The sequence below is a fragment of the Phodopus roborovskii genome, unplaced genomic scaffold (genome assembly GCF_943737965.1).
Source record: "Phodopus roborovskii unplaced genomic scaffold, PHOROB, whole genome shotgun sequence".
NCBI classification, from domain to species: Eukaryota; Metazoa; Chordata; class Mammalia; order Rodentia; family Cricetidae; genus Phodopus; species Phodopus roborovskii.
In genome coordinates this window covers 16,595,872-16,620,731 of record NW_026126413.1, presented here as the reverse complement: position 1 = coordinate 16,620,731, position 24,860 = coordinate 16,595,872, and the positions used below count along the sequence as shown (strand labels likewise).

The window sequence follows — 24,860 nt, the reverse complement described above, 5'->3', positions numbered from 1 at the left end:
CATTTTTATTCTAATGCTATAACAAGAAATATTTAAACCCTCTAGGATAGTGGTGTTCTACCCATGAATCCAAATTCTGGTGCTTACTTTATCTTAAGTGGCTGGATTTCTTAATATTTTCACATATGTTATGTTTGTTTACCCTTCACATTCCTTTCAAAACATCTCTGAGTATTAGTCACATGAAGTGGTCTGAACTTTAAGTTTTAATTGAAAACCTCTATTATCTTATAGACCTGGGCTCAGCCTGTCATCACCAGATCTTATTGTGGGATCCTGTGTTGCTGGGTTTTAGTTTTGGATCTCTCTGTCTCTCTCTCTCTCTCTCTCTCTCTCTCTCTCTCTCTCTCTCTCTCTCTCTCTCCCCCTCTCATTTGTAAAGTAAGTTTTTGGACACTTCCTTCATGGCTGTCAAAAGTACCCCAACTTGGTGCCTAACATGTATCAGGTCTTTTATACATGCTCTTTCTTTCTGCCCTAAATTCCTATTTCACATATTCCACAAAAATGTTGGTTGATGAGTAGTCATAGTGTGTTACTGAATCATAATCCAGTATAAATTGAGATTTACAAGAAATTTAATAAAACATAGACCACTCTGGAAACTTTTTTTTTTGATTTTTTATGTATCTGATTGTGCCATTTTATACTACTAAAAACATCCAGTTGCTTATTTAGTTTTTGTTTGTTCAGGATGATTTAAACATAAGAGAAACAAATGCCCTACTTCCTGTTCTATCATCTGTCACATACTACATAATCCTATAAATACATGGAAGTGCTAAATAAAATGTGGCCCAACTCCATGTAAATATTTAGGCAACTGTGCATGCTTATAAAGAAGGTTGGAGAAGGGAGAGACAGAAAGGAGATACCAGAAACAAGGGAAGTGTAAGCTGAATATTATGTGAGCAGGATGGTATTAGACTGTGCTTGCCCCGGGGATGCTGGACCCAGATGTATGCTCTGATAGTTAATTCTAGTATGGAGAAGTCGAAACCATGCAGATGGCACTCAGCTAGTGCAAAAATTAATAAATTAGAGAAAAATCATACTGTGACTGTAAAGGATTACCCAACAATGTGCATGTATTTGATAAATGAAAGAAGTAAGACATGAAAGAGTGCATACAGAATAATTTCACTTATGTGAGCTTCTAGAATACAAAGCTATAGTGGCAGAGAAGCAGCTGTTGCCTGAAGAGGGTAAGTGGGCTCCTATCAGATACTTTTTTTAAGGCTAAGCATTATTATGCATCTTGATTACAGTAGAAAAACACAGTACAAACAATACCAGGGTGGTTATAATTTGTCCCTGGATGCCTTTCACTGTATATAAAGTATCCCTCAATATAGCATCTTTAAATCTTGTGTCATTACTGGATTCCAAGATGAGATTAGTACTATTCTCTAAATTACTTGAAGGCTTTTACTCTAGTCGGCACAGCTGTAGAATTTCCATGCTGTATTAATGCCTAAATTTACCTATTGCTAGCTTCTCAATTTTGATCTATAAGGCTTCCTTGTTGCACGATTTAAAGACTATGTTTATTGAAGCTGGGTATGTTAGCAAGCCTCTGTGATTGTAGCCTCAGAAGAGGCTGAAGCAGAAGGATCCTAACATTTGAGGGCAGCCTGGGGTACAGGGTAAGACCTTCTTTATTTTAGTGATTTTTAAAGTCTACTTTGAAAACACTCCTTTAAAAGTGAAATCAAGACACTGCCCTTGCTAATAGAAATCATTCATAAAGGAATGCATTTTAGAGTCATTAGAACAAGTGTGGCTGAATATTGACTTAGCTGTGGCAGTGGTAGCTCAACATTCCCATTTTTTATTTTTTTTTTTTTTTAAGTTCTCACCACAAATACAGGCTTTTAGTCCCGTGTGCCTGATAATCTTAGGACTTGTCTTTCATATTTAATGCTACCTAGCTCTGAGGATATTTGTTATCATTAGAATTTTACCAAATTCTGCCACAGGGAAAAGATAGAATATGAATATAACATGACAAAAGACCCCAGGTTCCCGTGTAGTTCTCCTGCAGCAGTGTAAATCTGGGGATCAGACTGACCTACTACCTGTTCATGTTCTCCTTCCTTCACTTATTTTGTTAGTTATCAACATGTATCACTTACTGAACTCTGCTCTAAGTGATGGAGAAACATGACTTTTCCTCAAGGATTGCAATGTCCCCTAGTAGGAAGAGTAAATAATAAATTGCATAAAGTCTGATAAGTGCTAAGGGGCTGTCCAGAAGCTCAGAGGAACATCCACACCAGCCTCAATGACTGCCACCAGGAAGGGTGCCTGGGCCAAGTACCAGCCAAGCTGGGACCTACAAGGTGCATAGGAAGTAGTCTATGAAATTAACTGGGGGATGGAGAGGTAGAATGCTCTTAGTATCCCTGAAAGAAAAAATGATGAAAGGCAGGGAATCAAGAGAGTAGGATGGTTTCAAGAGAAATGGAAAACACTTTGAGGGGAACAGGGCAAAGAAGTGGCAGGCCCTTCTCCGATAATGAGATTGATGACTACCTTATACACCATCCTAGATCCTTCAGCCAGTAGCTAATGGAAGCAGGAGCAGACACCCACAGCTAAACACTGAGCCAATGCAGAAATGGAGGAGTGATGAGCAAAGGGGTCAAAACCAGGCTGGAGAAACACATAGAAACTGCTGACCTGAACAAGGGGGAGCTCATGGACCCCAGTCTGATAGCTGGGAAACCAGCATAGGACCTATCCTGATTCACTGAATGTGGTGTTAATTGGGAGGACTGGGCAGTCTATGGGGCCTCTAGTAGTGGATCAGTATTTATCCCTAGACTTTGGGAGCCCATTCCATATAGAGGGATACTCTGTCAGCCTAGACACATTGGGAAGGACCTGGGCCCTGCTCCAAATGATATGACAGACTTGGAAGACTCCCCATGGAAGGCCTCACCTCCCTGGGGAGCAGAAAGGGGATAGGATGGGGATTTGTGGGGAGAAACAGGGGAGGATGGGAGGGTGCAGGAACTGGGTTTGACGTGTAAAACAAGCTTGTTTCAAATTTAAATAAAAAATAAATATAAAAAGAGAGAGAGATGCAACTAGGAAAGAATACGCTAGGGCTGGGATGTGTGTATCTCATTGGTCGAACATGTGCTGAGCAGGTATGAAACCCTGTATTTGAGCCCCGGCACCATGGGGTTGGGGGGGGGGGATTGCATTGACTGCCTCGCATAAGGATCTTAAAGCCATGTCAAGGGCTAGGCCCCAGGATGGTGCAAGTGCAGCTGTTAGGGTTAACAAGAAGACTGAGAATCAAAAATGTAATTCAAGGAAAAGTGTAAAAATAATCTTTTTAAATTTATTATGAAAATATAATTTTCTATATGGCATCCCTGCCTCACAAGTGGTTACTAATTGTGTATCTCTGACACTATTACAAGATATTGTTTGTTCATTGAATTGCTGGATTGTGTAGATTTGTCTAAATTCTGACTTAGCAGAACACCTTTTTCTGCTTCTGATGTCTTAACATACTTTGGTGGGTATATTTATTTTCTGATGTGGGAGGTCCTTCTGTATGCTACAAATGTGTGTTCCTTTTATTGGCTGATGAATAAAGCTGTTTTGGCCAATGGACAGGGAGGATATAGCCAGGCAAGAAGTATAGGCAGAGCTACCAGACTAGGAGAATTCTGGGAAGAGTCTCAGAGAGTGGGTCACGAGAGAGATGCCATGTAGCTGCTAAGGAAGAAATAGGCCCAGGCATCACTGGTAAGTCTAGACCACATGCAGATACAGAGATAATAGAAATGGATTAATAATTAAGAGAGAGCTAGCCAATAAGCCTGAGCCACAGGTTATAATTAATATAAGCCTCTCTGCATTTACTTGGAACTAAACAGCTGTGGGACCAGGCAGGACAAAAACTTCCATCCACAATGGTGCCCAACATAGGGCTCAAACCCACAACCCTGGGCTTAAGAGTCCCATGCTCTACTGACTGAGCTAGCTGGGCTCTTAATTATTAATCCATTTCTATTAATCTGTATATCCCCATGTGGTCTAGTATTGTTGGATGTTAGAAAAATCTAAATTATTTTTAAAGTGAGATTTCTTATTTTACAGTCAGCCTTAAGTGAATATGTAAATGAAAGCCAAAATGGTATGGTGTAGAAAAAAAAAAAAAAACTGCAAAATCTAATACGTTTATTGATGTTCACTTTGTAGTTGGGAAAAATAGTAGATTTTGATGGGTCGGGTTGGCTTGTTTTTTTTTTTTTTGTTTTGTTTGTTTTTGGTTTTGTTTTAACTAATAGGAGAAAAAAATTTGAGCTCCCTGTTTGGAGAGCTGAATATGTACCTGACCCACAGGCCTTTGCGCTGCCACACTGAGTATTTGCTCTTGTTCTGCAGAGGAAGAGGCTGCCCCAGATGGCGCTGTGGCAGAGTACAGGCGAGAAAAGGAAAAGTATGAAGCTTTGAGGAAGCAACAGCCAAAGAAGGGGACATCTCGGGAAGATCAGGTAACTACAAAACCAGCGTCCATATGTAGCTCCGTGCTTGTTTTTATGCCTTTCCAGTGTTGCTGTGTATCGTTGTGTGTCCAGGGAAGCCCTGAAGAAGACAGAGTACATGGAAGAGTGCAGTGACCTGGGCCACTCATAGGGACCAGATTTTAAAGTTCTTCTCAGATAGTTATGTAAAATATCCTCGAAACTTTGAAATTTCTACTGATCCACTCATGTCAATTACGAGAGCTTCATGAAGTTTCCAGAAATGCACTGAGTAGTGCCTCCTGTCATACATGCAGCAGCAAAGGCTCCATGTGACAGTGTGAGGCCCTCTTCTGGCTCAGTGTCACACGCTGAACATGGAATAGCATCCTGCCCAAGATTACAGGGTTTGGTCTGTACATTGCTTTCCCTGTGTGTTTGTTGCAAGACAATTTCTCAAAGTGTTAAAGTAGTGATATGAAAAAATTAGCAGATAAGAAGAGGTAAAGCCAGGCAGTGGTGGCGCACACCTTTAATCCCAGCACTTGGGAGGTAGAGGCAGGCTGATCTCTATGAGTTCAAGGGCAGCCTGGTCTACAGAGCGAGTTCCAGGACAGGCTCCAAAGCCACAGAGAAACCCTGTCTCGAAAAGAAGAAAAGAAAGAAGGGGAGGGGGGATAGAATAAGCTTGCCGGGTGTAGGCAATTGATAAAACAGTTCCTTTCATTGCCCTTTATGTTGAAAAGGCGTGAGGCTGGAGCTGCAGTGCCTCAGCGGTTAAGAGCACTTGCTGCTGTTGCAAAGGAGCAGGGTTTAGTTTCTAGCCCCCACACAGCCATTCCAGTTCCAAGGGATGGGCACCCTCTTCTGGACCCCTCTGGCACCAAGCATGCACATAGTATACACTCATACACATGAAATTTAAAAATCTTAGGGGGGTCTAAAATCAATTTTTGGTGTTACCTTGCGTGTATGAGCATATGCTATTTTAGAGATCAAAATAAAAGTATATTAAAATTCTAAGCCTTTTTGGTTAAGTTAATCTAATCAAAAACTGTGTTATAAATGACATTTAATTACTGGTAAGAAAGGACCATGATCTTGATACTTAACATGGAAATAATGACAGGGAAAGTTCAACAAGAAATCTGGTGTGGGAGATTTTAATTAAAGAGTTCTAACATAGTTTTCAAAAGAAATGGCACACGGACTGAAATTAAGAAGTGTATTCTTAACTTGTTCTTGGGGGTCACAACGTTCTGCACACATAGCAACTACATTTGTAGTAGTTACCCACCCCACCCCCAGCCTTAAAGCAAATAACTGTTAAGGATCTAACCTGGCTGGGCAGTGGTGGCACACACATTTAATCCCAGCACTCGAATCTCTGTGAGTTCCAGGCCAGCCTGATCCACAGATCAAGAGCAGAGAAACCCTGTCTTGCAAAAACCGGAGGAAAAAAAGAAAAAAAAAAAGTTAAAAGTTAAGAACCTAATCTCTATTTTTAGTGGTCAACAGGTAGGTAGCTCCCTGACTTCTCTGAACTATCCAGGGAAAGAGCCCATTAAGTGAGTAATACCAACAGAAAACTGTGAGCATTGTCGAAAGAATGGGTCCAAAGAACTATATAAATGTTAACAGTAGAATCTACGCATGACCAAAGAGCCTAGGAAGGTCTCTCTGAGAAAGTGATCTTCCTGAGTTTACAGATCAACCAGGAGACACCCAGGTGAAGTACAGCAGTATGTGGTGAGGCAGGAGGACTTTGTGTGGGAAGTCTTCACCCTCGTTCAAAGAGGAGAGATGCTAAGGATGGCTCATATTTAAACCACAGTAAGGATTTAGATTTATTCTATGCAGTAAGGAATCATTGCTAGCAGGAAATAACATGGTGTCTTCTTTACTCTGGGACATCTCCCCCAGCCACGGAACAGTGAAAAGTAGACTGAAGCACATTGGTCTAGTAGGAGACTCTTGCTTATACATGTTCCTTTAATGGAAGCCTGCATACTGAGTCATTCCCCCAGCAAATGCCAACCAGAAATACCTCCATTGTGGGTGCTACCATCACCTACAATGTGCCCCATAAATGTAGTGTCATATCTTCTGACCTATGTCTTTTACTTAATCTTAAATGAGAGAGAAGCCCAGAATAAGCAAGGAGATTTTGTTTGTTTTTAATGGTTTTATGCATATGTCACTAGCATGATAATTGGCCATAAAAATGAAAAGCCTTTAGCCTAATTCTCTAGGAAATTTTACATTTTCATTCCACTAAGAAATTCTTGTTCCTTGCTTTTATTATTCTTTATTTTCTCAAAACGTATATTTCCAGGCTGCAGATTTGACCCTGCCTATTAGAATCATATACTGCTCTTGCAGAGGGCCTGAGTTCAGAACATACGTTGAGTGGCTCTCACAATTGCTTATGATGTCAGTCAGCTTCAAGGAGACCCAATGCTTTGGGTCTCTATGGGTACCCACGTACAAATGAAATACACTGTATGATTACACAGATATACACAAAATAAAAATAAGTCTTTAAAATTATGTATACATTTCCAATTATACAAGAATCACCTTTAAAAATTCATATGGCTTACTTTTAAGATTCAAATTAGTTAGATATGAAGATACATATACCAAGATATTCATGTATAAAACATAAACAAGCATGTATGCACACACTCTTAAATGGCATTTACCAAAACTATTAGCACTGGCTGTTCTGAGTGATGAAGTTGTAGTTATTTCTGTTTTGTTTCTCTATTAACCCCAATCTTTGCAGTAATCTTTTTTCTTACTATAAATTAAACACAATAAAGTTGTAGTCAATAGAGTGTTTTGGTTTTTTTTTTTTTTCTGAGTCAGATTTAAATTAAAAACAAGGAATATTAACATTATTGAAGATCTTAATTCTAGGATATTTACTCTAAAAGCAGATAAAAATGACCAACTCCTGACACAGGTGGCCCTCAGGTTGCCTGTGATGACATTTTATTGAAGTAGCAACCATGGTAATATGTCTGTTTTTCATTCTTGCCCCTGAGGGAATCGAGTATTTTATAAAGTGATATACTTTTCACTGCCTTTTTTTAGCAACTGCTGCTGTGTTTCTTGCAAGTATTTTGACACCTCTTCTTTGTTGAACGCAAACTAGACTATATTTACTACTTAATTTTTCCTTGAACTGTAATCTTAACGCTCTAAGATTGACTATGGAGCCTAAGTGCTTCTCCTGCCTCCTATTCCTATCACTCTCATGTTGGACCAGCATTCACATCTCCCTTGAAGAATGAGGAACCGAGGATTGAGTTAAAATATCAAACTTGGTATTAGGCCCGTGAATTTTCAGGCTGGTTGTGCTCCATCCCTCCTCTTCATAAGGAGGAACTCTTTAAAACCTAAGTAGAAAGTTCTCATCCTTAGCCCATGTTTGCTGCTCAAGTTCCAGAAGTCTGTCAACTGTAACCAGGAGGAGATGTGTGTAAGGAGTAAGGTTTTTCCTCCCGCCGCTGGTCCTGTCCCGCTGCCACGCCAGCGCCAATTAACACATAGAGACTCTGTATTAGACACAATGTTGTTGGCCAGGTACTAGTTTTTTGTCGGCTAGTTCTGTCTTAATTATTAACCCATTTCTATGTATTTCCACGTGGTCTTACCGAGAGCTGAGGAACGGCGGTTCTATTCTCTCCAGACTCTCCATCTTGACTTTTTCTTACTACTTCCTCTTTCCTCCTTGTCTCCTAGTCCCTCCTATCTTCCTTTCCTATTGGCCAACAGTGCTTTATTCATTAACCAGTATGAGAAACATATATACATAATGACATCTCCCATCAGATGTGATTGCAAAAGTGTGTAGCCATTTGTAGCTTCTTACCCACAAGGCTCAGAGATAACTAAGAATCAAAAGTATTGCTCTTTTTCTTAAAAATAAAAACAACAGCAACAACAACATAGCCTCTTTCTCTAAGTATTTAGCCTCTTTCTCTAAGTATTTTCCAGTAGGATGCAATACTCATTTCTATAATTTCTGATGACTGTACAATAACATATCAGTTGCTTTTTACCAAATTTATTGAATTTCTTTTGATGGACATTTAATGTCAGCATTCATATTCTGTGTAGAAGAATACTACTGCACAAGCCATTTTCTGACCTTGTTTTATTTATTTATTTATTTATTTATTTATAAGTATGTTCCCAGATCAGAGTTGCTGAATTAAAGGGAATGCACTTCAGTTTCTAAGACATGTCAAGAGTTTTCTTCAAATGTTATTTCACTTTACCCATAGTCCACCAGTTTTTGGGCTCATCCGTTCCACTTTCCCAGAACGGATGTTTTCATGTCCTGTTTGATTCAGCATATGCTAATGACTTGCTCTTTGGTTGGGAAAGCACTAAAAACTCATCAGTGAGCATGTATTTACAGTTAGAATGTCTGATGCGTGAGCACCTTTGACATCTTGGAATAGAAAATACTGAAATGTCTGTAAGGAAAGATGCCAGTGCAGATCCAGGCAGGGGTGTGAGGGTTTACTAATGCCACCTCTGTAGCCTGGAAGCAGTTTTATTGAGGAGAAGAGAAAAAACAAAAAAACAAAACATTTACCTCTGTCTTACATCCAAGTAGGATATTTTCTTTTCTACCCAGTGTCTCTCTTTGGATGGCCTTTATCAACATCTTAGCATGTCATTGTCATTTCAGACCCTTGCACTGCTGAGCCAGTTTAAATCTAAGCTCACTCAAGCCATTACCGAAACGCCCGAGAACAGTGTTCCTGAAGCAGAAGTGGAAGATGACGAAGGGTGGTGAGTACTTGGGTTTCTCTGTATTGACCATGGACCAGAGGCTCAGAGTAAAGACACTGGGACATTTCTCCTACAGCATCCGTTCCACACTTTACCCTCAGCACTGTAGGGCCCCCTTGCCCTTTTACTTCATTTCAGTTATGAAGTCAAATAAATGAACTCATCAGTCATTCTCTTAATGCCAGTATTATGTGAGCCAGGAAAAAAAAAAATGGATAGAAAGATTTGGTGCCTAAGTAATTTCTAAAAAAATTTTTTTAAAAAAAGATAAGATTGTTTTTCTTAAAAACCAAACAACAGCCAGGAAACAAACTTAAAAGATTGGGAATCAATATGTTTGTATACTTTCCCACAAACATTTTAGAATTTAGTCATCTATGTTAGTAATATATTCCCTACCAACTTCCTATTCCAATTTATCTATAAGATCCTAGGAGCACATGCATGGTGCTTTAGATACTTTTTAGCTTTTAAAAGGAAAGACATGTATGTTCCATGTGCTTAGAACTTGATCTCATTCTGGGGAAGAAGGTATAAGCAAAAACAAAAAACAGTCAGACCTCATTTTTCCTTATCACACCCCTGTCCTCAAGTTGACTTCACATGCAGTATATTAGGCCTCCCCACACCTAACCGCCTCCACCTCCCACAATATTCTGGCTCAGGAACATTTGAAACAGGCCAACCAGTATAGTACCCCCCACACGCATGAGTCACCCTCTGGAACCTCTGAATTGTCATGTGTGCCATTACCCCAACCCAGGTCCCATGCTCTCTGCCAACAGTATCTCCCCTATTTCAAAACCGTTCAACACTCCCATCCTCCAAGAAAGCAGTCAGCAAGATTTGTGGCTCACTTAACAAATCTAGTGGGTGGAGGAAAGAGGGCTGGACACACATTTACAAAGACATAAAAATACTTATTAAGAAAACATTTAAACAAGTAAAACGCTGCAACTGAATGTAACGTTGGCCAATAGGGCTACATGAGAATGGCTTGAATGGAATGAAGCCTACCTACTCCAGGGCCCTGAAAAATATCCATATACTTCTCCATTAATTTATAGTTTCCGTAGGATCTGGGCTATTGATGCCAATCTTTATAAAACCCTTGATCTCTTGTAACCGGTTTTTAGTACTTTAGTGTTTCTACCCAAATTCAAAGTTGCTTGAAGGCAGAAGCTGGCCACTCCTGTAGTTCTGTGCCAAAGGCTTCATGAGTACTCATGACGTGTAGAGACAAGTGCACGCTGCATAGAAGAACATTCTGTTTTTATGTAACTTTTATTTTGAATTCTTTCAGTGTCTCAAATTATCTTTCAAATATTTATTTGGGGTCAGCTAGCACATACACACACACACGCACCCTTACTTTTGAACCTGTGCATTTTTTAAGGAAATGTGACTCCATGTGTTTCTGATTCATTTACACTTAACTCATCAAGATGGGCATTTTGTAAGAGCAGCTTGGTACCCACTAAGTTTTCTTAACCTTTGTATTAGCCCTCTAAGCACTTTTTTGTTGAGCAGTAAAGTCACCATCAAATTCAAACCCCAGAAGTTTCATTCAAAACTCATAACCCACAGGATTCAGATTTACCTTCAACTTGGCAAGATCAGCTAACTTCCTAAGGTTCTTCCTAGTCCTTTGATTCAGTCTTTCCTAGTCCTGAATTCCTCTTTATCTTCAGATATCAATTATATGTTTTCAAAAGGCTCAATTTTATTTTTTAAAGGATTTGGCCGTATAATCAGTGTTTTATCTAATCTCCTCATTAGAAAGTTAAATAAGAAAATTTCCTTAAATTGGGGGGGGGGGAATCAGTGGTCTGTGATGATGGCTTATTTTCCATCTGAAAGAAAAAAAAATGTGGTAAAGAAAAGAAAAAATTGGGTGAAGGAAGGGAAATTAAGTTAAAGCAGCCATCAGCCAGTCTTGGGAATTCATTTTTCCTTCCAGTTGTCACCTTCTAAGAAGTAAATCAAATCTGTATGCCATATACCTCCAGGGTGTTGTTGGTGTTTGCCTAACAAGAATATCTCTAGTGATGCAGGCACTCTTCAGAACCCTCTAGAGTACAGGGTGTCCTTATGTAAGGTCTTCGCATTGCACTGCAGACCACTGAATTCTGTAGCTTTGTAAGAACTCCATCTAATCCCAGTTTGGGTCTTAGCTCTCATGTATTAATTTATTAGAATTACTTTCATTATTGGGTGTAGGCCTGATGATGAATTTTCACATATTAATCAGGTTTTAATTCTATTGTTGGGTAGTTAAAACACGTTTTACGACGAGAATAATTAGTTTGGGTTAATTGTATGACCGCGGTGGCTGGCACAAAATTTACCATCACTTGCATTCACAGAGTGGCCAGCCCAGCATCACTGGGTCGATGATGATTTAGAGTGTCTCTCATGAAGGTGAATTCTACCTGAGAAAGGGATTTCATACTCAAAATGAGTTATAGCAAATGTTATGAGTGCATGGCATTTGCATGTGTGTTATGCATACATTACATGTTTCCCAGACTGTTTTGTAGGTCATGCTTGCCATTTCTTTGCGATGTGAAAGTCAGCCAGTGTGCTGTATGTCAGGGTCTGTTATCTGAGGTAAAATGATTGCTTCTAAGACATTTTTATGTGTCCACACGAGTGGCCACACATTGAGGGATCATTTTCAGTTTCTGTCAAGATAGAAACCATTACCAATTTGTTATGTTTTCTTTTACTTGGCAAGCCATTCTATTCACATTTTTGGCTAAGCTGCTGTGTTGGCATGGTATACAACAGGCATTTGGGTACCATTCTATTCACATTTTTGGCTGAGCTGCTGTGTTGGCATGGTATACAACAGGCATTTGGGTACCATTCTATTCACATTTTTGGCTAAGCTGCTGTGTTGGCATGGTATACAACAGGCATTTGGGTACCGTTCAGCAGCATTCTATTTTTCATGCAAAGAAAAAAAAGCAGGAGGGGGAAAGAAAGAAAAGAAATATGATTCTATTGTAAACTGTATACGGTGTTTGATAATTATTACCAGATTTCACTGTCTAGCAAGGCACTGAGAATGTGTTATTGGTAGACTAAGCTCAAGTGTATGATACAAATTTCTCATTTGCAATTGCTAGATTTTCCTTTTGTCCAGACATCCACTGCCAGGTTTTGGTGGCAGTGATGACACCAGATTCAAGTGTAGCAGGTGGGGTGGTCTCTGTGGTACTTTATTTCTTAGTCCCACATGAGACTCATGCTGCTGTGTGACCCTTCTTCAAGCATGGATTTCATAAATGGTTTAGACACATGGCAGGAGGCATCGGCCAGAGGACTCATATGACCGTGTGGATGAAGTCAGTATGCCAGTTTGAGTTTGCCTGGCCAAAGCTTGATTAGCTCCACATAAGGTTAGAGAGAAGCTAGCTGTTGCTAAAAGGGCAGTGGAGAGACATTTGGGTTTGTTTTTGGTTTTGTTTTTTTAAGCCACCTGCTTCTTCCACAAAAATATTAAATCTGTGAGAGCACTGAAATCCTGGAGGTACTCACTGTGTACTCACGGGTTCTCTTAAAAATGTCTTCCCAGGCTGCTAAACTGGATTATATTAAAACTATACAACAAATTCACACAATAAAGTGATACCTAATATGGTGGTCCATCCCTGCTTTTTCTCTTCATCTCTTTCCCATACCACTTTTCCTCTCTGGTGTCTGCAGCCTTCCATATTATAAGAATTCAAATATCCTAACATTGCATGATTACATCAAATCAATACTTTAATGACATTACAGACGTAAAAAATATTTACCATAGAAAAGCAAGCGATATATCCTTCAAAAAAGTAAATAAAAGTCATCTACAACCTCATTTCTTTTCTTCAGAAATACATAAATACTTTTGCTTGTGTAATTTTTTAGGTAATTTTAACATTTTATCTTGTGATACGTCATCATGTGGTTAAGAACAGGCTTACTGACCACGTTGCTGTATATTTAACCTCTTTCCAGTTTTCAGGTTTTGACGTTATGAACAATGCTACAAGAAATTTTCTTCAATCTATTTCATTCCCCATTTTCTCAGTTACTAAGACTGGAACTGCTTAGTCGGTGAGGGTACATATTAGGCCTCTGCTAAATATTTTCATTGTGTCCCTCCCCAAATGTCATTCCAATTTATACTCACAAGTAAACATCACTTTACATTTGCCTTCAGGGCAGTTAACGTCTCCAGAATTAATTAAGGTTCTCTGCTGGCCTTAGTGAAAGAGAATAGCATTTTAAAAGAAATGCTTTGCTTTTGTAAAAATGAAATGCACATATGGTCTGGTTTGTTCTGTTTTTAATAAGACTGCAAGTTTCAGAATAGCTGCTCTTTTCAGGAGCCTCATCCCTACGTACTTAGTCTTGAGTCTGAAAACTATCCTTCTAGAACAGCCCTGCCTGATAGGACTTCAGGGTCTGCATTTCCTCCCCTTTACTTTATTGCCACACCTTGGCTCACAGTAAAAATCCGTTTTGTCCCTCAGTTGCAGTTTGTTTCTGCTAGAGATGGGAATTTTGTGAGCCAAGATTTGACTTGAAGAAATTTTAAAGCCTTCCTCTGGAGTTAGCAGTACAAAAGTAATGAATACCAGTTGTCTGCCTATCCAAAACAGTGAATCTTTAATAAGGCAAACGTTTTTTTAAAATGATTATTGACTTTTAGACCCACCTGGTCAGATTGTATCATAACATGCCATTTTTAAACATAACATTGTCTTGTCGCTTATACTGCTGAAGCTCTAAGCATATTTTATATTCACTGGAACTGTTACTTGTGGATAGTTCAGCCATGTAGTGACAAAAAGTAAATATTTTAATAATCGCCTTCATCCTATACAACCGGCATTGTCAGGCCTGAGTAACAATTTGGGTGCACACAAATACAAGAGGAGAGTAATGAGAACCCAAGATAGCCCTGTGGGAGACTCGCCAAGCCTTAGTGCTAGCTTGGCAATAGGTCTCTAATTTTTGGTCTCAGGACTCTTGAGGTTTTTTAAAGTTATTGACAAACCTGAGAACTTTGTTTATCTGGAGTATTGCTACCAGTGTCTACCTTGTTAGAAATTAAAACTAAAAAGGCTACAGTATCTTTAAAGTAATTATTTAGAACCACGGTATGTTAATATAAACAGCAGTCTTTTGTTGAAATATAATTACATCATTTCTGCCCTTCCTTTCCTCCCTCCAACTCTTCCCATGTTCCCTCACTCTCACTCCCCCTCCAATTCATGGCCTCTTCTTCTCTAATTGTTATTATTGCATAAATATACATTGCTATGTAAATACAACCTGCTGAGTGCCTTTAGTGTTGTTTGTATATAGTTTCAGGCTGACTACTTGGTATTGGGTAACCAGTTAGGGGCTTGCCTTTGGGAAAGACTAAGTCCCCTTTTTTCAGCATTCCTTAGTAACCTGTAATTTTTTGTGTAGAGGTTCCCCCCGCCCCAAAAGATCTCCCCTCACCATTAGCATGTCTGTTGGTATTGTCATTGTTCAAGTCTTGTTTAGGCAGCCATATTGTTGAGGAATCATGGCTGAAGCTTCTGTGTCATTTCTAGGACATACAATATCATTGCAGATTCTGATCCTCTGGTCCTTACAATCCTTCTAGCTGCTCCTTCACAACGTCCCCTGAACCATATGTGCAGAAGTTATGTTATAAATGTATCCACTGGGGCTGAGTCCCTTGAACCATATGTGCAGAAGTTATGTTATAAATGTGTTCACTGGGGCTGAGCTCCCCCCCCCACCGTGTTCTCTGCATCTGACCAATTATGTGTGTATGTATACGTGTGTGTGTATATATACACATGTGTTGTGGGGGGTGTACATATACACATATGTGCACACATTGTGTGTGTTTCTTTTGCAAAGAGGAGCCTCTTTGATGAGGAGTGAGAACTATACATAGCTATCTGTATAAGGATAAATTTATAGTATCCAGGTAGGAATCATGGTAGCTTAGTAAAGTGGTAAAAATTCTCCTTTAAGATCCACAAAGTCATTCACTCCAGTACCAAGCATGAATTCCCTCCTGTTGAAGACACGTTAAATGCAATTAGGAAGCTGTTGGTGACTGCTAAGATATGACTGTCACTTTTTTAGCCTTAGGGGTATTTTTTTGATCCTGGTCATTGTTGTGGTTCAAATTATAACTGCAAAACAGAACGAATTCATGAGGAATGGCATTGCCTTACTCTTGTCAAACCTCTAAAGTCTAGCACATAAGAGCAGGTCGGTTCTCATGTACACTTTATGATGTTGAGATCTTTCACACCATGTACTTGCTGAAAAATCTCAGCAGGCCAAGAAAGGCGCTTGCCACCAAGCCTGACAACCTGAGTTTGGTCGCAGAGACCCACATGGTATGAGAACTAACTCCTGTAAGATGTCCTCTGACCTCCACATGCTTGGGGCAAGTAATACATACATTGACACAGTCACACAAATAAATGTAATTTTAATCACTATATACTCATGAAGGGATGGGAATGAAAATGACAAATAAATGTAGCAGGCTTTCTTGGGCCACCAGCCCCCAAATCATGACAAGACTTCTTATTAATTATGAATGCTCAGCCTTAGCTTAGGCTTGTTTCAACTCATCTATGTGCTCCCCAAGGCTCGTTTACGTCATTTTGTACTGTCCATCTTGCTTTCCTGCTTCCTCCTTGTCTGTCTGTCTGACCCCTGGCTGGCTGCCTGGCTCCCCTTTCTCTCTGCCCACCAGCCCTGCCTATCCCTTCTCTGCCTACCTATTGGCCATTCAGCTTTTTATTAGACCAATCAGGTGCCTTAGGCAGGCAAGGTAAAACAGCAGCACATCTTTACATAGTTAAACAAGTGCAGCATGAACAAACAAACAATCTTTACATAGTTAAACAATTATTCTATTCCATAACAAATAAATGTCTTAGTGTTCATATAGATGACTTTGACCTTGTAGACACAGGGTTCGCACACCACACTTGGAGGACTGCTGGACTCACACTCTAATTCTATGGTCATGTTGGTCCCTGTTTACCAGAGGTTATGACCAAGCTTGTTGGTCCTGGAAGCTGTGTTCCCATGGTCCCAGCTTGGGTATCAGTGGGATCTCAAGTAGTCCCAGCATGATACTTTCTCAATTAAATGTTGCATATTGAAAATACTGTGTAGTCTTTATAGTTTCTCATTTCTCATGTCACTTATTTATGGCTAACTTCCCATAATAGATCATCACCTTAATTACAAAATTGATTCTAAGATGCAAAAATGAGGCAGATTAAGTCAAAATGACATGTGACCTTGTATAGTATCTAGTAAAATGTAATTTATGGTTTATCTGATGTGTGTCCAATGGTTGTAGGCTTTCAGATACAGATACTTTTGCCGACTTCATGCAGATGTTTTCTAAGGAGAGGAGTGTTCGAGTCTGTGCCACATTGTTCCTTCCCACTGGACCTGGGGTTCAGGTGCAGTAGTCACAAATACGTGCAAAGATGTACCCACCCCTGTCTGGTGCCTTTCGGGCTCTTTCGCTTGCTGTTCTCAGAGGGAGCCATCGTTGTCAGTATGTCCTGTGCTGGCCTTTTGGCCTTTGCCCATTTTCTGTGAGGTTGTTTCTCTGTATGATCTAGAGCAGATTTGCTACTTTTCTCTCGTGCTTTTGATTTTTCAATTTTTACTGTATTACTTTTCATTAACAGTGTTCATCCAGCATCTAGCTGACTTCCTTTCCTTTCCCGGATTGTGCTTTTGAGTGGTTGTATTTAAGGCCCTGTGGAGTTTCTTCCTGGGTTCTCAGTAACTGCTTCCCTCTTTGTATGTCTATTACCCATGTTTTGTAAGTGACCACGTGAGGTATGAGGTTCGGGCCACTATTTTCTTCATTGAGTATCTGGGTGTTAAAAGGTCATTGTTTCAAAAACTGCCTTTCTTCAATATTGCCGAGCATGTGGTCGATTTTAGAGTAGCTGAAGCAGATACCCACAGCTAAACACTAGCCGAACTCCTGGAATCCAGTTACAGAGAGGGAGGAGTGATGAGCAAAGGGGTCAAAACCAGGCTGAAGAAACCCACAGAAACTGCTGACCTGAACCAGGGGGAGCTCATGAACCCCAGTCTGACAGCTGGGAAACCAGCATAGGGCTAACCCAGACCCTCTGAACATGGGTGTTAGTTAGGAGGACTGGGCAGTCATTGGGGCCTCTGGCAGTGGATCGGTATTTATCCCTAGTATACAAATGGACTTTGGGAGCCCATTCCACATAGAGGAATCTTCTCTTAGCCTAGACACATGGGGGAGGGCCTAGGCCCTGCTCCAAATGATATGACAGACTTTTAAGATTCCCCATGGAAGGCCTCACCCTCCCTGAGGAGCAGAAAGGGGATGGGATGGGGTTGGGTGGGAGAGATAGGGGAGGATGGGAGGGCGTGGGACCCGGGTTTGACATGTAAAACAAGCTTGTTTCAAAATTAAATTTTAAAAATTATATATTTTAAAAAACTGACTTTCTCTTCTGAGTGCCTTGCAACACTGTTCACACTTGGTTCACAGCGCTGTGCAGGCTCTCCTGGGTTCACAGTGCTGTGAGGCTCTCCTGGGTTCTCAATGCTGTGAGGCTCTCCTGGGTTCTCAATGCTGTGAGGCTCTCCTGGGTTCTCAATGCTGTGCAGGCTCTCCTGGGTTCTCAATGCTGTGCAGGCTCTCCTGGGTTCACAGTGCTGTGAGGCTCTCCTGGGTTCTCAATGCTGTGCAGGCTCTCCTGGGTTCACAGTGCTGTGCAGGCTCTCCTGGGTTCACAGCGCTGTGCAGGCTCTCCTGGGTTCTCAATGCTGTGCAGGCTCTCCTGGGTTCACAGTGCTATGCAGGCTCTCCTGGGTTCTCAGCGCTGTGCAGGCTCTCCTGGGTTCACAGCGCTGTGCAGGCTCTCCTGGGTTCACAGTGCTGTGAGGCTCTCCTGGGTTCACAGCCTATGCAGGCTCTCCTGGGTTCTCAATGCTGTGAGGCTCTCCTGGGTTCTCAATGCTGTGCAGGCTCTCCTGGGTTCACAGTGCTGTGCAGGCTCTCCTGGATTCTCAATGCTGTGCAGGCTCTCCTGGGTTCACAGTGCTGTGCAGGCTCTCCTGGGTTCTCAGCTCTGTGCAGGCTCTCCTGGGTTCACAGTGCTATGCAGGCTCTCCTGGGTTCACAGTGCTGTGAGGCTCTCCTGGGTTCACAGCCTGTGCAGGCTCTCCTGGGTTCACAGTGCTGTGCAGGCTCTCCTGGGTTCACAGTGCTGTGAGGCTCTCCTGGGTTCACAGTGCTGTGAGGCTCTCCTGGGTTCACAGTGCTGTGAGGCTCTCCTGGGTTCACAGTGCTGTGAGGCTCTCCTGGGTTCACAGTGCTGTGAGGCTCTCCTGGGTTCACAGTGCTGTGCAGGCTCTCCTGGGTTCACAGTGCTGTGCAGGCTCTCCTGGGTTCACAGTGCTGTGAGGCTCTCCTGGGTTCACAGTGCTGTGCAGGCTCTCCTCTTCTGTCCCGTTCGTTCATGTGTGCTTACCCTAAGCCACATCAGCTTTCTCGGAGCAGTCTCTGAAAGCAGGTCATGGATCAAGTAACAGGAGTCTTGAATCTTCCCTCTTTCCTAAGTTGCTTTGGCTACTCTAGTTGCTTTGCCTTTCCATGTAAATTTTAGAATGGGTTTCCCTTAAGTGCAAATAAATCTCCTATGGTTTTGTTTGAGTTCCATTTTTATTAATTGGTTTTAGGAGAATTGGTATCCTTGCCACGTTGGCTTTCCGGTGTTGAATTTTAGACTTTTAGTATTTTCCCACAAGTCCCTAGGCTCTGTTAATTTTTTTTTTTTTTTTTTTTTTCACTTTTCCTCCAGTTCAGACTAGATACTTTCTGATGATCTGTCTTCAAATTCACTGACCTTTTTCTCTGTCACAACCATTCTGACACTGGACCCATCCAATGGATTCTCAGCTTTGAACTTTGTGTTTTCTAGTTCTAAAGCTTTTATTTATATTTATCGTTACGGTGAAGCCTTCCTTCCATTTTTCTGTGTATTCGAAGAGTATTTGCCCTTGTTTCCTGGAGTATATTGTTAAGTCTTCATTCAGTAATATCATTGTCTGTCATTTTGTTATTAGTGTGTGTTGACTGTGTTTTTCCATAGAGCTAAGCGTTTCTTAGTTCTTTACATGCTGGTTGATTTTTGTTGTATCCTAGACAGTTGAATCTTACAAGTTTCTGAGTCTTCTTTGAGCCCTATTATTAATATTTGGTTATAGTAGCCTGTTTGGTTTTATTCTAAGCAGCCTTGTGCAGAATCTGATTTCTATATCAGTTCTGGTGCCTTAAATTGCGATGTTCTCTCTTATGTGAGCACTGACAGTCTGAGTCCCGGCTATAGATCTACCTCTCATTTAACTTCTCTTGTTTTTTTGTTTTTGTTTGTTTGTTTATTTGTTCATTTTGGTTTTGGTTTTCCAAGACAGTTTCTCTGTATTGTTTTGGAGCCTGTCCTGGAACTCCCTCTATAGAACAGGCTGGGCTCGAACTCACAGAAATCCACCTGCCTCTGCCTCCCGAGTGCTGGGATTAAAGGCGTGTGCCACTAACGCCCAGCTCTCTGTCTTTATTACACAGTTTAGAATAAGGTGCCCAAGTGCTTTCACTTAATGTCTCTTTCCTTCTTCACGATGTTGTCATCTTGTAAAATAACAGTCATCACCCTTCTCCGTCTTAGAGCCACAAAGTTAGAGCATGAGCTCGCCTTCAGAGCCAGGCTGTAGTCGCATGGGGGCAGGGAAGAACACAGCTTTATGCCACCCTCTGGGGCCAGAATGAGTACACACCTGGGGGATTCTCATATCTGCACTGAGCATATGTCCCTTCTGTTCTTGGGAGATCTATGCTTGGTACGTGCGTGCCTCAGACCGTGTCACATTGCAACATTTCCCCTAGCAGAATGGCCTCTTTCTTTCAGGGCTCACATGCTGAAAGAGCCTTTTTTATTTTTATTTTTTAAGGAAATTCAGATGCTACTGAATTCTTAGTGTGAATAGTGTTTTTCCTTTAAAACTGGCTTAATGAGTCTGAGTTGTTCATTGTGACATAATACATTTCTTGGGAGGAGTATTGTGTCCTGACCACCTCATGGCTGAAGGGTACTCTTTGGAGCACTCTGAATCCAGTCATAGAAGGGGTCACAGAACTGCTGCCTCCCATGAGAAAGGAAGGGAGGCTCGCAGCTTTAGCACGTGATACTGTGCTTTCTTCATAGCTTTCATGTTTGTGGTCTTTAATTGGAGACTTCCGGAAGCTGAGACTCAAATCTGTCTTGTGTACCAGACAGTACACCACAGTCCATGAGGCAGAGGAGGCCTGAAGAGCATAGGCATGATCACAGCTGACAGAAATCCCAGGGGGATGTGAATTTCCGTGAGGTGTGCAGTGATACAGGGGTCCCCAGCTAAGAAAGGGTTCATAACAGGGTAATGCCTGGAGCCATAAATCAGATTAATAAAACTTACTTGGTTCAGGTAACTGGAACAAAATATTGGTAGTCAAAAGGAGAGTGTGTTTCGTTGTAAACACTTGTTAATAATTTCAAAGAAGCCAATCAAACTCACTAGTTAAAAGTCCTTCCCTTGCTCTGCATGCTTACACTCAGTTGAGTCTGTTGGACTCATTATACCACTGTTAACCTATCAAGTAAAGACTCTAGATTGACTCTAGATTCAATTAGTAAGTAAATGAAAGTAAAAAGGAACTCTAGACAACATGCCCTCACCCCCCCAAAAAAATGGTTGTTAGAATATGTGGAGTTTATTATAGGTAAATACAAACCCTCCTCCCTTTTGTGACTATGTTTTTATTATCCTGTGACTTAAACCTCACAGTGTCATCTATGATGCCACAGTGCTTATGGGTTCAGTGTGTTCAAGTAGGTTTGCATACTGTGAAAGTTAGCCTTATTTTACTTGAATATTCTTAATGTAAATAATAAGAGGCATGGAATGACCAGGTATGACCAGGTGTTACTGTGAGGAAGGTTTCTGCATTTTTAGGATGTCCTGGTGTGTTTCCATAGCACAAACCTTGCTATCACAGCAGGACTTCTAATGGAACTACTGTGTTCTTGTTGCCTACAAGGACACTGAAGGATCACTGGCCATAGGCGCAAATGTGTAGTAAGATGTCAGACGCTGAAGCCTTGGCATATTGTACTACAGGGCACTTCGGTGTTTAGCTAGGTATTTACTTGGCCTAAGAGAGGTTCTAAAGTGTACTAGTACCTGTCTGACTTGAAAGTGGGTTAAAGGAGTCCACAAAACCCAGAAAAAGAAATAACAGGTATTTATTAGGGGAGCACTCACACAATGATGGTAAATAAACTCCACAGTCTTCCTCCTCCTGGAGATGCAGCCTCTGTCCTTCAGGATGCTCCTACCACAACCCAAGAGAGAGCAGGCCAGCCCCTCCTCTTCCTTATAAGGGGTCATGTCAGTATAATTTACAAGTGAGAAAACAAACAGTTGTTATCTCTGTGATGAATTTTGGCAAGTATATGCACCTGTGTGGACGAAGATCAAATATTTGTGTCACCCTGGAGAGTTCCTTCAGCGTCTTGCGCACCTGCCCATTTAAGCACTTTCGAATGTCCCCTCCAGCAGGACCACAACAGGTTTCCCTAGACAGCACTCTAGAAAGTCATAGCCCCTAGGCCCAAACCAGCAAGGCAGAGGCTTTAGTTCCTGTCTCAGAGAATAAGTGAGTGGGTGTGTTATATCACAGACCAGAGATACATATTTGTTAATCTCTTCCACTTTGTATTAATTTGTATTTTGTGGATTAATGGTGAAGCTGGGCACTTTTTAAAACATTGTCTGGCCATTTGTTCTGGTTTTGAAGTTTATGTTTTATGTCTTTTGTATTTATTGGTTTGGTTTTTGGGAGGGGTGGTGTTTTTGTCTTGTTTTGTTTTAAAGACTTGGTTTCCTATATACCAGATTGGCCTTATACTCACTGTGTAATTGAGGATAACCATGAACTTCTAATCTACTTGCTTCTGCTTCCCAAATGCTGGGATTACACATGTGTTACCACACCAAGTTTATGTGGTGATGGGAATTGAACCTAGGCCTTCATGCAAGCAGTTACCACCCATCCCCAGCCCTATTTTTACATTTCTAATTGATATGCAAAGTTACTAAATATCACTGGTATTTGTTTTGCTTAAAATATTTTTACCAACTGGTCACTGCCTTATAATTATGTGGGGTTATTTTGTTGAAATAGTTGCAGTGCCAAAGCTGTCAATATTTCCCTACGTGTTTTCTGCCTGATGTTATTCTTAAAGTCTTCATAATCCCAAGATTATATGAATATGCTTATATATTTCTCTAGTGCTCTGTGCCATTATTTTTGTTTTTAACTACCATCAAAAGCCCACCTGGAACTGATTTGGTATATTAGGCCAATGTTAGAACTTTTTGTTTCTAAATTGCACACTACTAAGTGACTAATCCTGTTTCCTCGAGTGATATTATCAGAGTGAGGTCTTATGTTTGTTTTTAAGTTCATTTCATTATTTGACATTAATTTTTTTTGTTTGTTCTTCTGCCAGTACCCCACTCTTTAATTACTATTAGCAGCATATTACTGGTTAGAATGTGGGAGGGTGAAGTGGGCCTTTATTGTTCTACATTTACATTTTTACTTTCAAAGCTTGCATGGATAATGTGCTACATTTTTATTTTCTTTTAGTTATCCACACCTGGAAGAAACTTAGACAATAGACCATGGAATCAATAATAAAAAAGAAAAAAGCCCCATTATTTAACAGGTGGCCTCTACCTGAATTGCAGCCCTGGTGCCAAGAAGGAAATAATTAGTCTTTAGACAAACCCTTCAAAGAAATGGAAAAGATCACATGTGGAAAATAACTAGCGTGTAGAAAAAAGAAAGAATGGAATACAGTGCTTTAATTGCCATCTTTCTGGTCCAGGTCTATATGTGTTCTTAATGAGACATTTGCTCAGGTGTTTTCCATTTCCACCGCTCTGGTACACGGACCAGAAACACAAGAAATGTTAATCAAGTCTCAGAGTAGATGTGTCAGCTCCTCATGCTTTATCTGTTGTGAATCCCCAGAACACCTCAAGGATGGCCAAGTATAAATGCAAGCTGCAAAACCCTCTCCCAAAGATGTTCTGTCTTTCAGTAATTGACATTTTGAATTAGTTATACTCTCCTCCCTGGTTACTAATACATATAATTGTCAAGTTAAATGTAGCATTAGTGTTTTGTTCTTTGTTTAGATGAATTGTTTAAACTGATAAATTGTTGCATTTGAGCTCTTTTGTTCTGAATTTTGATGGGTGGGTGGGTGGTTAGTTGGTGGTTGATTGTTTGGCTTCTTGTGAGACAGATACTCATGTAACTCTAGTTGAACTAAAATTTGCTGTGTAGCTGAGGTGGGCTTTGAACTCCTGATCCTCATGCCTCCAGATGAGAAACTTAAATTGTGTGTGACCTGAAAGGAAGCTGTGACAAGAAGGTTGCCATGAGTCTGAACTACAGTGTGAGACAATGTCTCAAACCAAAGGGTTGGGGAGGAGCAGGGCAAGAGAATGGGCATGCGCCTTTAATCCCAGCACTCAGGAGGCAGAGGCAGGTAGATAGATTTCTACAAGTTTGAGGCCAGCCTTGTCTATATAACAAGTTCTAGGTCAGCCAGGACTACAGAATGAGACTCTGTCTCAACGAAAAAGGAAAAGAAAGAAATTCTTTTATAATTGAGTATAGTTTACATACCTGTAATATCAACACTCAGAAGTTGGAAGCTGTTGGATCAGGAGGTCTAAGCTAGCCTAAGTTACATAGTTGGCTTGTGGCCAGCCTGGGCTACAATAAGACCTTGACTAGAAAAATTAAAAAGTAGAAGCTTACTTATACTAAATATTCACATATCACCAATCCCATTTAATTCTACAAGCTAGCTATTGTTAGTATATTATATAGGGGGAACTTGGGGTGGTGAAAGATCAATATGTTTAAGATATCATAGCATTACTTTGGTGAAACTAGTTGATTGGTTTTCTAGCTAAAGCTACTCTGAAACTAAGTATTCAAGGATAACTTTGAACTTCTGGTCACCCTCCTTGTGCCCCACACCAAGTGCAGGGGTTACAGGTGTGTGCCACCATGTGCAGTTTTACACAGTGCTCCGGGCCTTCTGCATGTCATGCAAACATTCTACCAAATTAGCCACATTCCTAGCCCTTAGATAAGGAAACTTAATACATCAGTTTTTTTTTTTTTTTTTTTTTTAGTTTTTTTTTTTTTTTGTAGCATTCTGTTTCAAATGCCATCTGAGGTTTTTCCATCCAAGCAACAATTTTTCTGAATTAGTCTACATATTTTTCATGTTTGCTAATACAGTAGTGTTATTGTTTTCAACTATAGCAGGAAGCTGCCAAACATAACTTTAAGACCAAGTAGCTCTTGAAATTAAAAAAAAAAAAAAAAAAAAAAAAAAATGTCCAACC

At 40.6% G+C, this 24,860-nt stretch overlaps 1 protein-coding gene across 1 annotated transcript in view; it reads left to right on the top strand.

The window, feature by feature from the left end:
* The window catches only part of Cwc27 (CWC27 spliceosome associated cyclophilin), a 162,540-nt gene that overhangs the window by 121,441 nt on the left and 16,239 nt on the right, over positions 1 to 24,860 (top strand). The window contains exons 12-13 of the mRNA XM_051182887.1: positions 4,408 to 4,517; positions 9,196 to 9,299. Coding sequence (XP_051038844.1) covers positions 4,408 to 4,517; positions 9,196 to 9,299 — 214 coding nt within the window. The remainder of the gene's footprint in view (positions 1 to 4,407; positions 4,518 to 9,195; positions 9,300 to 24,860) is intronic.